This window comes from Crocodylus siamensis, chromosome 6, assembly GCF_052110815.1.
Source record: "Crocodylus siamensis isolate JL-2025a chromosome 6, ASM5211081v1, whole genome shotgun sequence".
NCBI classification, from domain to species: domain Eukaryota; kingdom Metazoa; phylum Chordata; order Crocodylia; family Crocodylidae; genus Crocodylus; species Crocodylus siamensis.
This window is the reverse complement of record NC_143400.1, coordinates 33,408,332-33,423,135: the sequence shown is the minus strand read 5'-3', so window position 1 is coordinate 33,423,135 and position 14,804 is coordinate 33,408,332. Positions and strand designations below refer to the sequence as shown.

The 14,804-nt window shown below is 52.5% G+C and overlaps 1 protein-coding gene across 3 annotated transcripts in view; it reads right to left on the bottom strand.

The window, feature by feature from the left end:
* Nucleotides 1-338: 338 nt before the first annotated feature.
* Nucleotides 339-14,804, bottom strand: part of ZMAT4 (zinc finger matrin-type 4) — a 113,490-nt gene continuing 99,024 nt past the window's right edge. For all 3 annotated transcript variants that reach the window (XM_090052052.1, XM_090052051.1, XM_090052053.1), the window contains exon 7: nucleotides 339-777. In XM_090052052.1, the coding sequence (XP_089908178.1) occupies nucleotides 762-777 (16 nt within the window). In that variant the 3' untranslated portion in view covers nucleotides 339-761. The remainder of the gene's footprint in view (nucleotides 778-14,804) is intronic.

Below are 14,804 nucleotides of genomic sequence, written 5' to 3'. Positions count from 1 at the left end.
GTACAGGAAGTGTGGGTTTCCTTAACTGCAGTGGGCCTGCTCTTTCTGGGCCTCTGCTACCTTCCAGAGGGCTATCTGCTCCACCCCGGACAAACTAATGTCTTTTCAGGTTACCGTTCCCAGGTGCCTGGCTTCCATCTAGCCTCTAGGAATTGCACTTGAACGGCAGGACAAGGGACTCTAGTCTCTCATTTCAGTTTTCACTGTTCAGTGAACATTTGTTTTTCTGAAGACAAAGAGGAAAGCGGGGGGAAAAAAATCATCCATTATGCATTCCCTGTGATTCATTGTTTGCTTGTTGTGTGCTCACACAAATCATGCTGGAGAAGGTGAGGAAATCAAGTTTATTTCTGGTTGAAGACTGCTTACATCACAATCATGGATAATTTAATAGAACTGCTTTATACTCTCGAAAGAAACCTAAGAATAAATAGGAAAAAAGTAGAATATTTTGTTTCCACTGTCTTTGAGGATGAATGATGCTTAAATGTTGTTTCTTACAGGATATTTCTCATACTTTAGACGACGTGTGGATTATATTATCTTGAACGGGTAAAAAAATCCATCCAAACATTTTAACTCACCACAGAATTTTAAAAAAGGAAATCCATTCGTTTGTCCAAAGTGAAGAGTAGGTGTGTTAATTAATGAATCCACCAAGGCAATGCTCATTGTCCAAGAAAGCAGCCTCTCTGTTGGTTAGTCAGTTCTTCTTTGCCGAAGAAATCTTGACGTTTTCCCGCCGCGTGATCGATGAACTACTACTGATTCTTCAGACTGCAATACAGAACAGAAGGCGCAATAAGTTTTTGGCTTGCCATCTCTAGTCGGGCATTACTTGGTTTGCAGCTGCTGTTACCTCGCTGCTTACTCCAGTATCCACCATCCCACAAGCACCTTGTGCTTAGCAGATAAAGACATCATAACACCCAGCGGCTGGAAGCTGAAGCTGGACAAATTCGGATTAGAAATAAGGTGCAAGGCATGACACTATTACAGTTGGGCTTCTCTAAGCACCACTCTGAGGCTTGTAGCAGAAGTTAATTCGGGAGAGTCTATGGCCAGATGCAGGCCGACCCCAGACTAGACGAGCTGAGCAGCTCTTTCTGGTCTGAACAGTTCTGAAGCCACCACTCCAATAGCCAAATGCCACCCCAGCAGCTTCGCCCTGCCAACGCTCCCAAACAGTAGGGAGATGACCACCATCCTCACTCTACAGACAGGGAAGCGAAGAACAGAAATTAAGGAGCTGCCACTTACTGGGCCAGACCATTGGTCCCATCTTGCCCAGTCTCCCACGGCTCATGGGCAGAGAGGTGGGTGCTGGAAGGGAGAGGGGACTGGGTCTGGCCAAGGCTTTCCCCCACTTCCACTTGCAGCCTCCAGCATTTAAGGCAGAGGAAGGTCAAAGTCAGATAGGCTGCATCCCTCACTTCTGTGCCCAATAACTCCAGAGGCCCCTTTCCTCCAAGAAAGTGTCTGTCCCCCCTCTGAACCTAGCCAAACCATCAGATGCCACCACATCAAAAAAAAAAAACCAAAAAAACCCCAAAACACTCAGGTAGGCTCTGGAGCGGTGAGAGACGCGCGGGTGAAGCCCGCTGCGCCCCCACTCCCCCGAAGCCCCCCAGACACCCCCTCAGCAGCCGCCGAGCCCCCTGCCAACCCCAGCACAGCGGGAGGTAAGCGGGCTCGTGGTGGGAAGGGGTTAACTCCTCGCTTGCTGGGAGGAGGCCGCTGCCTGGTGCCGGGCCGGGTCAAGCCCCCGCCCAGGCCCCTACTTGGCCCAGCCCCCCAGGGAACCTCGCAACCGGAGCCGCGGGAACAGGCTGCGTAAACAGGTGCTTGAGTTAGCGTGGAGTTCGCGCAGGGGAGGGCGTGGGAGGGCATGAGACCCTGCCTGCGACCCCCCCCAGAGTAGTCAGCCCCAGCCGTAGCCAGCCTACCAGAGGCATGACACGGATGGGCACGCGCCGCACCCCTCGGGTCCCCTCGGGCTCTGCGGCCCCTCCACTGGGCACCTCAGAGACGGCCACCCAGATGGAGCCCATGGTTCCGGGCTCCACGCAGACGGAGCCCCTGGCTCTTGGCTGCGGGGGCTGCCTGTCCCTTTTTCAGGCTCTGGGGCCCGGGAGCATGGCCCCCTCCCCTTGCGGGGTCTGCTCCCTACTGGGGTCTCTGGCGCGCCAGCTGGAGGAGCTCCAGGCCACAGTCCAGAGACTGCGTGCCATCAGGGACTGCGAGCAGGAGATAGACTCCTACTGCCAGGCCCGTCTCCCCCGGGAGCCGCAGGGGAGAGCTCCGTCTCCCTCTGCGACTAAGGAGGACTCTGGGACCTCCCGCTCTGCCCAGTCAGGGGCATGGACCAAGGTGGTCAAGGGCCCCAAGGCCCGCCACACCAAGGCCACTGCCCCGCCGGAGCTTAGCAACAGGTTCGCACCTCTTGCAGCCCCAGCAGAGCCCACGCAGTTGCCAGCTCCCACAGGCAACCCAGGCTCAACCGCAGCTACTGGCCCCGCTCTCCCCAAGACAAAGCGTAAGGTGTTTGTTGTGGGAGACTCCATCCTGCGGGGCACTGAGGGGGCAATCTGCTGCCCCGACCCCTTAGCCCGGGAAGTCTGCTGCTTCCCGGGGGCCCGCATCCGAGACATTGCGGAGAGGATCCCGCAGCTCCTCCGGCCCACAGACCACTACCCCATGCTCCTTATTCATGTGGGCACCAATGACACAGCTCGGAGCACCCCCAGCCAGGTCATGAGGCGCTACAGGGAGTTGGGAGCGGGGCTTAGGGGTCTGGGAGCTCAGGTGGTGTTTTCCTCGATCCTCCCAGTCTCGGGCTATGGGCTGAGGAAGGAGAGGAGGATCCACGCGGTGAACCAAAGACTGCGGCGCTGGTGTTATCAGGAAGGCTTTGGCTTCCATGACCACAGCCCGCTCTTTGGAGAGAGAGGCAGCGAGCTGCTGGGAAGAGATGGCCTCCACCTCTCTCCCCTGGGGAGGAGGCTCTTCTCAGCCAGGCTGGCTGACCTGCTCCACCGGGCTTTAAACTAAGCCCGCTGGGGGTTGGGGGGACTACTGCCCCTGCTGGCCCGCTGAACGGCCCTTGCAAAGCCAGTGGACCAAGGCACTTAAGGGGGCACTTAAGGGAGCTCACCCCTGCCCCAGCCCTGGCACAATCTGTGGGCAAGGCAAGAGCCCCCAAGGGCACACTTGCCTGCCTGTACACTAATGCCAGGAGCCTGGGCAACAAGCAGGACGAGCTTGTCCTCCTGCTCAGTGCAAAGAAATATGATGTCATTGGGATAACGGAGACCTGGTGGGACTCCACCCATGACTGGACCACGGGTATAGAGGGCTATACCCTGTACAGGAGGGATCGTGTTGACAAAAAGGGCGGGGGTGTAGCTCTTTATGTGAAGGAAAGCTACATGTCCCTGCAAGCTGATGTTGGCGACCGGCATGGACAGCTAGAGACCCTCTGGGTAAAAATTCGTGGGGAATTCGGCACAGGGGACACAACGGTGGGAGTCTACTACAGACCTCCCACTCAAAGTCCCGAGCTTGACCAGGAGTTTGCCCGGGAACTGACTGAGGCCGCTTGCTCCAGGACCTTGGTTGTCATGGGTGACTTCAATTACCTGGACATCTCGTGGGAAGATTACTCAGCTAAATCTGAGCGGGCGCAAAGTTTTCTCTCATGCGTGGATGACCTCTACCTGACCCAAGAGGTCTATGGGCCAACGAGAGGCAAAGCGCTGCTTGACCTGGTACTGGCTATGGGGGACGACCTAATCGGTGACCTAGTGATCGATGGGAAGTTGGGTGACAGCGACCACGAGCTGATCACCTTCACCATCCGCCGTAAAGCTGGCAAGTCAGTCAGCAACACAGAAGTCCTTGACTTCAGAAAAGCCGACTTTGACAAGCTCAAGAGGCTAGTCGGTCAGGACCTCAGGGACCATGACCCCAGGGAGATGGGAGTTCAAGAAGAGTGGTTGCTTCTCAAGGAAGCGATCCTCAATGCACAAGCTAAATCTATTCCAACACGGAGGAAAGGCAGCAAGAAGGCACAGCAACCCCCCTGGCTCTCCAGAGACCTAGCGGACCTACTGTGGCTAAAAAGGAAAGCCTACAAAGGATGGAGGACGGGATTCACCTCCAAGGAGGATTACTCTGCGCTGGTCCGGTCCTGCAGGGACCAAACCAGGAAAGCCAAGGCTGCAACTGAACTCCAACTAGCTTCAAGCATCAAGGACAACAAAAAGTCCTTTTTCAGGTATGTGGGGAGCCAGAGGAAAAGCAAGGGCAATGTTGGACCCCTGCTAAACCAGATGGGGCAACTGACAACTGACGCCCAGGAAAAAGCCAACCTATTAAATAGGTACTTTGCGTCAGTCTTTCATCAGTCACACGGGATGCCCATGCCTGCTATGGGACAGGGAAATCTGGGTGAGGGGGATCCCCTACCCTCCATCAATGCTGACCTCGTGAAGGAACACCTTGAGAAGCTGGATACCTTCAAGTCAGCTGGCCCTGACAACCTGCACCCCAGGGTACTCAAGGAGCTGGCGAGCATCATAGCCCAGCCCCTGGCACAGGTCTTTGAAAACTCCTGGCGCTCTGGTGTAGTGCCCGAAGACTGGAAGAAGGCCAATGTGGTGCCGATCTTCAAGAAAGGGAGGAGAGTGGATCCGGCTAACTACAGGTCCATTAGCCTGACTTCTATCCTGGGGAAGATCTTAGAAAAGTTTATTAAGGAGGCCATCCTTGATGGACTGGCCCAGGCTAACATTCTAAGGGACAGCCAGCACGGGTTTGTTGCGGGTAGGTCTTGTTTGACCAATCTCATTTCCTTCTATGACCAGGTGACCTATCACCTGGACAAGGGAGAAGAGATTGATGTCATATATCTTGACTTCAAAAAAGCTCTTGATCTGGTATCCCATGATCACCTCTTGGCCAAACTGCCCAGTTGTGGCCTTGGCTCCACCACGATCCGCTGGCTGGGAAATTGGCTTCGTGGTCGGACCCAGAGGGTTGTGATTGATGGCAGTCACTCATCGTGGTGCCCTGTGACCAGTGGGGTCCCTCAAGGCTCTGTCCTGGGACCCATACTGTTCAACATCTTCATTAATGATGTGGACATTGGATTTAGGAGTGGACTGGCCAAGTTCGCCGATGACACCAAACTTTGGGGCAAAGCATCCACGCCAGAAGATAGGCGGGTGATCCAGGCTGACCTGGACAAGCTCAGCAAATGGGCAGATGAGAACCTGATGGTGTTTAACACCAAAAAATGCAAGGTTCTCCACCTTGGGAGGAAAAACCTGCAGCACCCTTATAGGCTCAGCAGTGCTACGTTGGTTAGCACTACAGAAGAAAAAGACTTGGGGGTCATCATTGACCACAAGATGAACATGAGCCTCCAATGCGATGCTGCGGCTAGTAAAGCGACCAAAATGCTGGCGTGCATCCATAGATGCTTCTCGAGCAAATCCCGGGACGTCATTCTCCCCTTGTACTCGGCCTTGGTGAGGCCGCAGCTGGAGTACTGCATCCAGTTTTGGGCTCCACAATTCAAAAAGGATGTGGAGAAGCTTGAGAGAGTCCAGAGGAGAGCCACGTGCATGATCAGAGGTCAGGAAAACAGATCTTACGATGACAGGCTGAGAGCCACGGGACTCTTTAGCCTGGAAAAGCGCAGGCTCAAGGGTGATCTGATGGCCGCCTATAAGTTTATCAGGGGTGACCACCAGGATCTGGGGGAACATCTGTTCACCAGAGCGCCCCAAGGGATGACGAGGTCGAACGGTCACAAACTCCTGCAAGACCGTTTCAGGCTGGACATAAGGAAGAATTTCTTTACTGTCCGAGCCCCCAAGGTCTGGAACAGTCTGGCAGCGGAGGTGGTTCAAGCACCTACATTGAACACCTTGAAGAGTAAATTGGATGCTTATCTTGCTGGGATCCTATGACCCCAGCTGACTTCCTGCCCTTTGGGCAGGGGGCTGGACTCGATGATCTCCCGAGGTCCCTTCCAGCCCTAATGTCTATGAAATCTATGAAATCTATGAAACCCATCCCGCACTTTATTGAGGCGGGGTGAGAAAAAATGTTCTTGCATTCATTTCAAATGTACTACCTGCTAGTTTCATTTTACGACCCCAGATTCCTGTGTTGGGAGCCAGAGTACATAATAAATCCTATTGACTGTCTCTTTGCCATTTAGTATTTTGCAAACCTTCTCGTGCCCTTCACTCAGGCGTCTCTTTTCCACACTAAACAGGCCCGGCCTCTTTCGTTTCTCTTCCTACGAAAGCTTCTCCATATCATGAATCAAGCCACTCATGCTGCCCTTCTCAGGACCTTCACTGCTTCGTCTAGATTTTTTTTGGAGGTGCAAGGACCACAACTAGGCCCGGTATTCAAGGTGTGGATAAACCATAGGCGCCTAGAAAGGGGTGTTCCGGTCCATGTTGGGGGACACCCCACCTCCTCCTTTTCTTGTTACTCATTTAAAACCACGATCAAGCAAAAGGCATCTCGGTTCACCAGAGCCTCAGCGGACACCTCTTGGCAAGGGGCCGGTCCGTGTTGCAAAAGTTGAGCCTTGAAGAAGCCAAACACCGCTGTTTTTCAGAAACTTTCCATACAGACAAGGACATGCCGTCTCATTTGTGCGACGGGCTAATGCTTATTTTTCAAATGAGAGTCATTTCTCGGGAAAGCCGACACCAAGAAAAATCAACATAGCGTGTACCAGACGCTCGGTGGCTTTCATACAATGATCAAAGCAACACCGGATCTCAGAGAGATCTTTCTTTATTTTCACTTCTATTAAAAGAGAAAGGAGACAATTTCATCTCATAATGAGAGAAAATATTACACCCTCCCTTTTATAGACAGTGCAATTATTCAGAGTCTCTCCAGACGCCCTGAAATAATGACAAATTAAAATGCCTTTTAGTCCCCTCTACCTTGTATAATTATTCCTCTGCTACAGTCATCAGGTCTCTAAAAGGCTTGCTCATATTTTAGTCTGCAGCCTGCGCGACACAGGACGCACATGGAAAATTTCGTGACTGTTGCTAAATGCTGCCGCCATCAAGATAAGGACTGCCATTTTGAGTCGGAGGCAGATGCAGTAGATAGCCCGGGTATTTCAGGACACTTTCTGAACTGCAACGGAAACGTTATCTTGGAAAGCGCAATCGTTTCTAAAGGAGAAATTCAGTTTGTTCTACAGATTTCCTTGCAACGAAAGCTACTTGTTAAGCACAATCAAACGTAAAGAGCAAACGACACCATCCAATTTAGTGCTTGTTTGCAAAAAAAAATAAAAGCATCGGGGGGAAAAAAAAATCCCCTGCAGCTCCGTGGCCGAGTTTGAGGAGGAGGAGGAGGAGGAGGAAGGCAGGCGGCGCACTAGCACAGCGCAGATCCCGTCTCCTGCCAGGCGATGCGGGGTGGGGTGGGTGCCACGTGGGGCCAACCGCAGACTAGGCAAGCTTCAGGGAGCAGGAGCCCAGGGCCGGGAGCATGACAGACTACGAAATCTGGCCCTGACCATGCTTCAAGGGAGCAGGCCTGCAGGGGGTTGGAGCAGAGGTCCCTACAGGACTTTTCAGACCGCGAGCCGATGCAGGTCTGCCTGCCATGCTCTAGGCAGCCGAGGTGACGACTGACAGACGGGAGAGAAAGATCACGAGTAATCGTCCCAGCAGATGCCAAGCAGGTTGCAAACACCCTGCACGGGGCTCACGGGGTCCCACGTGTTGACCTGGGAAATCACCCCGAGATATGGGTACGAGCGGAAGTGGGAAACAGAAGCAAACGCACGCACGGTCCTCCAGAAACAGGAGCTCAGCATGCACAGCAGCTGCCCAGACACTGCTTGTCTTGCCCTAATTCTTGGACCATGACAGCAAACAGGACCAGGGAGAGCATGTGGGACAGGGGTAGCCTCTGCACCCCTTGTCTGCCCAGCCTCCAGCATGTCTGGACTCTCACTGTTGCTTTTTGATGGCTCTGTGATGCGAGCTGGACGCAGTAGAGATGCTCGCGTTAGGTGCCTGGGCACTACTGTCATCCCAAAGGGAGAAATGCAGGAAAGGGACCAAGAGGAAAGAATTGATTCCCTGAATCAGAGATAATTTGGTGTCTCTGAGCATCCTCCAATCTCCCTGCAGTATCCTCCAAGGGCATCCTATGCTGGTGTCTTCGCAGGGACCGACTCCTGGGGAGTCCAGGTGACACACGGTATGCAGGTCTGCGTGTCATTTTCTTTGCTTCTTGCCACTGCGCATCCCCCGTGTGAGAGCCTACAATTAGGAACATGTTTCTGCCCCAACAGGCTGTAAATATTTGTTTACACTTTCTTAAATGGATTGAAAAAATATGGAAATGCAATCATGGTGCAGAGTGACATTTCTCCAGGCACGGTATTTACAATATTTTGATTAGCTCAGATTTCTGAATGGCAAAGCAGCTTATGTTAATAACTACCCTGCTCCAATTAGACATCTGTGTTCCCGCTCCTAAAAAAAAAAAACCCAACAAAAAACCCAAAGCCACCAAACGTGTTCCCCAGCAAGCCATAAATCATTAGCAGGAGGATGCACTGTGATTAGATGCCTAGCAATGAGAGAGGAGCTGCATTTATTCGTGACCTTCAGGGCCATTTCCTCTGGGCCAAATAACCAGTTCCCATCTCTGGGCATTCAGTTGGGCCCAATCCTGTGCTCTTGATTCGGGCACACGCTCTCACAGACGCAGCCGGCACACGAAAACCCGGCTCCAACGTAAAACATGATGTGGGAGTCTGGTGCGATCTACCGGGGAGGAATAGTGAGATGGGAACTGCAGCAGAGACCCCAAGAAAGCACGTGGCAATGGTGGACCGGGAGCCCTACAAGTCCTTTATCTCTCCTTCCTTCCTGAAATCCAGCTCAGCGATAGCATCAGAGGCGGCAATACCGCCGCGGCACTGCGAGGCTCGAGCCGAGACCCAGGTCACATTGGGGCAGGTATTATCCGAGGCAGAAATGACAGTCTCTGCCCCAGAAGACTTGCAGCCTAAAGAGGCACAGCAGGGAAGGGGAGAGTGGCTGGACTCCACCATTTGCAGCGAGGGAGGAGAAGGGGCTGAGCTACGCAGAGACGATCAACGGGTCTGTGCGGCTTTTATGCTCCAAAGAGTACGCTGAAGGCCACGGAGAGGCACACAAGGCATCCAGTACTCTGGGACCGGTGCCATAAGTAGCCTGGCTTTTACAGGACCAGGGACAAGGGGAGGGCAAAACACATTGCAGCGGCAGGCGAGCACTTAGGCAAGTGAAGAAGCCACGCGTCAGGCTTGCTCTTGACCGCTTTCACCCCACCGTCCAGAGATAAGGCCCTGCGCTGTTCTCCAGGACTTCGTCTTTTGGTGCAGTCTAGGAAGATTCAATTAAAAAGAAACATGTTGCAGATAACAGTACGCTGGCAGCAGCTGCGGGCCAGGGCTGTACGCTCAAGGTGAACTGAAAAGCAAAGCAGCTCCTGGCAGTCTCCCTCTGCACGAATGCAGAGCTCCCGTTGAGGCTGCCCGGACAGCGCAGCAAAGGGACTCCGCTGTGTTTCGGACGTTCGCCTCTGCCACACACCTGCTTCGTCTGCCTTGTCCCTGCAGGCTGAGCTTGTTACAGGACTGGAAAAGGAGCAAGGGTTTCCTTCAGTGAGGTGTGCTGCGAGGTGGGGGAATAAATGGAAACCCCTCTCCGACATAATTCTGCTTTGCACATGCTCGGGCCAGGGGAAGGGAGTCCCCACAAAACGCCAGCGGCCTCCCTCACCGCTGCAACACCAGCCGGGGCACTTGGCCCTCGTCTCACTCTTGGGTTGGTCCAAACAGCCGGCACTGCCCCTTCTGCGCCGACTCGGAAAATTTTATTAAGACATGGCTGAGCTTCCACTGGTAAATGCTATAAAAAGAAAGAGGAACTGTGGGCTAGCTGAGCTTTTAGTCCCTGATTTGCTAATTGAGCTCCAGTCCCATCAGCTCAGATGCTGAGAAATGATGGGAGGCCAACCAAATGCCGCCTGAGAAGCAGCAGTTCAAGGGCTGCTATCCAGTGGGTTATTTAAAGCATGATTTCGGGACGACTGAGCTGGAGGTTACCTTGCAGAGGGTACTCAACAAGAACTGCAATAGAGAAAAGTATCAGCTGATGCCTGTTATCATCCAGCCTCCTGGCTGTTCAAGCTGATTTTCAGGAGCCAAACCTGCAGTGGGGTGCTCTGTGCACACCTGACCTGCCCCACCGGGGCACTTCTTTCCTTTCTGCACCCTTCTGAAGGGTGCCAACTTCATAAAGGTGCTATTTTTGGGTTGCCTTGGTGAGAGCTGCAGGCTAGCATCCAATGGTTTGTGCTGCACGAGGAAGAGATGGCCACTAAGAGAAGAAAACTGGGGTGAGGAGGCAGGAGGCCGATGCAGTACGTGATGAAGACAGCATCTATCCTCCAGGGACACTGCCCCGACATGCTGCATGTGGACTCATACACAGGAAGCAGTATAGTCTCACTGGGTGTGTGCAGACAAAACAGGAGGCATGTGTGCACGACACTTTAAAGCAGGTTAAATGCTTTTGCACCGCTTTAACGGTGCTGGTGTTTGCGTGCGTCGGCAGCGTACCGTGCATTAATTCCAGCCGCCATAGCACACGCGGCGTTGTAATGCGCCTTAAATGACTTTGGCACGCAGCAAACTCAAACACCTCCAAGGAGCTTTTGTTGGCTGCCCTACAGCCACGGAGTGAAGCACTGTTTCATCTACACACGCCTACTAATACCTGCCATGGCTAGACCAGACCACGACACCCACATGAAACAGCTCCAGTTAAAAAAGCTGCCTTTCGTTTTAACCAGTTTGGTTAAAGGACCAGGGCAGCGTGCAACAAGACTGCTGCAGAAATCAAACTTTGCACAAAGTTTTCTGCTGCTGTGCCTTAGCGGTGTTAGCCCAAAGGCAGTGACTGCTTGTTGAAAGCAGTGAGGATCAGCTGGCAAGGTGGCACAAGAGACTCTTGTGGAAGAAGCATGAAAGCAGTTTTGCAGGAGATCTCAGCTTCTCTTTGGGGCCTGCAATAAGCAGGCAGATTTTCCTGCTGGTTGGGTGCTGACACCTGCCCTCACTCCACGGGAGCTATGGGCTGCCGTGTTTGATTCAGGTGGGCGTTGAGCTGCTTGAACAGGATGAGCTCTCATGAAAATCAGGGCATCAAGCACCGGAAACAAAGCACTTCTTGTCTAGGAGACAAGCAAGAGCAACTCTCGCACAAGTCTTGCGCCTGGACTCCAGACTGCGCTTATGCACGAGAGCTGGTCTGCTTTATAGAAGAAGTTTTCCATTAGGCAACGCTCTGTCAAGCCACGCATTGCGTCTCTGAACCTGGAGCCGGCTCTGTGTCGGCCTGACCTTCTGTATGCATTACACCGCCAGCACGCCAGAAAGACGGATGCAACCTCACAAACAGCATCTTCGAGAAAGAGGAAATCTGCGGTCACCGGCCAAATTAGGACAGAAGAGTTGTTTCTTGGTCTAAATCAGAGCCGCACATCTTATTGTCTCTCTACCGCATCTGCACTCCCTGACAGCTGACCAAATTCTCCATGTTAATAGACCAAGTTATTTGGCCTCACTGAAAAAAAAGAAAATGATTATGTGAATGAACAATGAGGAGAGGAAAGAGAACAAGCAAAGCAATTTCCCCATAGAAAGTGGTCAGATGAACGCCTCTAATTGGCATTCTATTATTACATTTGTACCATGCTTCCCTATGAATTTATTACTTGGTTTCTTTTTATTAAACGCCCATGAAGATCTCATGAGGCATTACCCGATTTAAATCATGATGAATAAGTGATAAGGGACTATATTTAGAAGAATGGATAAGCATATTAATTCGTGAGAGAGGCCGGTCCCGCAGTGGAGGCCTGCGGCTGGTGGCTCACTCCAGCTGCCTTGCTCTGTGCCCAGATCAAAGAGTTGCAGGCTTCCCGCTCCACAACCCACGCTCCCACGGCGCCAGAGACCTTGGGCGCACTGACACGAGGACAATCCAATGCTATTCACCTCTCTGCTGTTCAGATGTAGCCAAGAGCTGGTCACGAGTCCTTAATGGCAGGCACTCAAAGGAACGGGAAGGGTGAACGGCTACTGAATCTGCAGCTGAACCGTGGGTGACTTTGGAGCAAGACGTTCAACCCAAGCCAAGGAAACTCTGCACAGGAAACACCCTGGTCTAGACTCGCATTGCACAGTCTAAGAAACAGGGTGAGTGCCCAAGATCCTCTTTGAAATGCTGGTCAGAGCAAGCTGGGAGGAAGAATTTGGAAAACCAAACACCAAGATGGAGGCGGGGATCGTTTCTCTGCAAGAACTAATCATCCTAGATCTGAAGATGACATCTTGCTAATTGCAGATGATTGAAAAAATGCAATTTAGGATTGAAGAGCTAAATGAAGATGCAAAATAGAGACTATGAGGGAATGTATAATTGCCACTGTGCAGCAAGCAGCTCTTCTAATGCCATCAAAAAGTAATGCAATACTCCTCAGCTCTTCAATTTACATCCAGGCAGCTGTTCCAGTAGGAATGGGACGTGCTTTCGCCTTTTCCATGATACAACCACAGGGAGAGAGGACACCAGAGCACTCTGTATCCAAGGATAGGGATTGATCCCGGCATCACTGTCCTCCTGGGGTCCTATAAGAGAAGACAGCCAGTCAGAAAGACTGTTGCCTCGCCAAGTCGGTAACCAAGTGCCACAGAGCCACGGTGCTGTTGGGCAGAGGGGACCAGCCTGCACTTCCACTGATCACACACTGACCGACACACTCCAGGTCAGAGAAAAGGAGCCTGGGACAGAGTCTGCAACTGAGCCCAGATCACCTGAACCCCAGGCACCTTTGCCACAAGGCCACGCATGCCATCCACGAGGAGGAGGGGCTTGGGGGAGTGCTGCATCCAGTTACTGCCTGGCGGGGGCTTTTATCCTAGCCACAGGGCTAGGAGAGGTGCACGGGCCAGTGCCGCTGTGGCTGCCCAGCCTCACCTTCCAACGACCTGCCTGCCAGGTCTGGGCCCCTGGTAACATAAATGTATTCAGACCTATGGAGCTTATCCCAAGGGTGCTGGCTTTCTCCAGAAAAGAAAGGTGGAAGACACTACGTGCAGCATCACATTATACCGAGCTTCCATTCGCAAATCACGCAAGTATGTGCCAGAGTCCTGAAGGAGAGGCCGAGGCTGCTCTTTCGGAGGAGGGGCAGAACAAGAAACGACTGCTTGCTGGGACGGTGCGAAATTTCGCCCCGCGTTTTGTTCCAAAGCTGTTTCGATGCGTTTCGAGCTCAAAATGGCGAAATCGGCACAAAACAAAAGCTTTCGAAACAGCTTCGAAATGAAACGAGGGAACTCGAAACATCTTGGAAGTTTGGAAACGTTTCGAGTTTCCAAGCCAGGCTTGCTGGCTTCCGCGCCGGTCCCAGGCGGTAGCACCCGGCTCCTGTCAGCCGGCAGGCAGACCAGGGGCTTGCCCACACCCTCAGGAGGGCTGCGGGGGCTGTGCTGGACTCCTCCAGGGGGTGGGGGCTGCCTATCTACCTGCCAGATGACAGGCTGGTGCTAGGCACGACCCACACCCAGCGCTGGGAAGATGGGTGCTGCCGCTGGCCCAAGGTGGCAGCACCCGGCAGGCAGATTGGGGGCTTGCAGCCCTGGGAGGACCCTGGCACAACCCCCACAGCGCCCCCGGGGGGTGCCTTCTGTCGAATCATGAAAACGGAAGTCAAATCACAATGGTGCTGTTTCACACGGCCCGACTGCTTACTGCTGATTCGACATCATCCTGATTTATCCCCCCGCCAAAAAAGTTTGGACTCCCCTTCAGCCCTCCAAAGTGTCTCTGGAACGGATGGATTTTAAGCTTCATTGCTAAACAACAAGAAAGATTTCTGAAATCTCCCTGCATGCCATCTGACGTCAACAGGGAAATAATCCTGCCCGATCTGCACAAGAAGGAGCAGCTCACAGAGACACTTGCATGGACCCAGAGGGACAGACTTCCATCTTCAACTCCCTCTGTGCAAAAATTAAGTTTATTTCCCACTGAGGGAGGACTTTTTAACCATCTTCCATTTCCCCTGAGCCAGATGAAGGGTGAAAGCTGGCCGAAAAAGACTGTTTTTTTGCAAATTCTTAGTTGGTCTAATAAAAGGTATCTTCTCTGAACCAAGAGCACTAGATTTTTGCACTTCTGTCTGTAACTGAGGACACTTTTTATACCCTTTGCATCTGAGCTCTGCCAAGTACTTCAGCCTGGAACCATTCCCAAAGCTCAAATGCAAGTGTATTAAGAGAGATTAGTTCATTAATCTACTCTTTGGTCCTACATCCCTTTATCATTTCATTTTAATAGTTCATACTAATTGACAGAGCAGATCCTCCTCAGGTCTGGCAAAGCTGGGCGATCGCTTAAACCACAGCATCAATATTTTCACTCGGAAAGACCTCATACATTATGCTCTCGACATCCCTCCAAATGTTTGGTGCCCACAAAGAGCTCCATGCTCGCTGCCCTTGAACTCCACACGAGGATTGGAGGCGGTTGGTTTTCCACCTTCACGGGTCACTACTGCCTGCTTGCTTTTTTTGTCTAACTTGGAGCCATTGGAGGGTGGCCAGGTGGCGTTCCCACGTTGCGCTCTCACAATCCCCATGCAGAGCCTGTCTCGCAGATTAGGAAAGACTATTTTTCTTA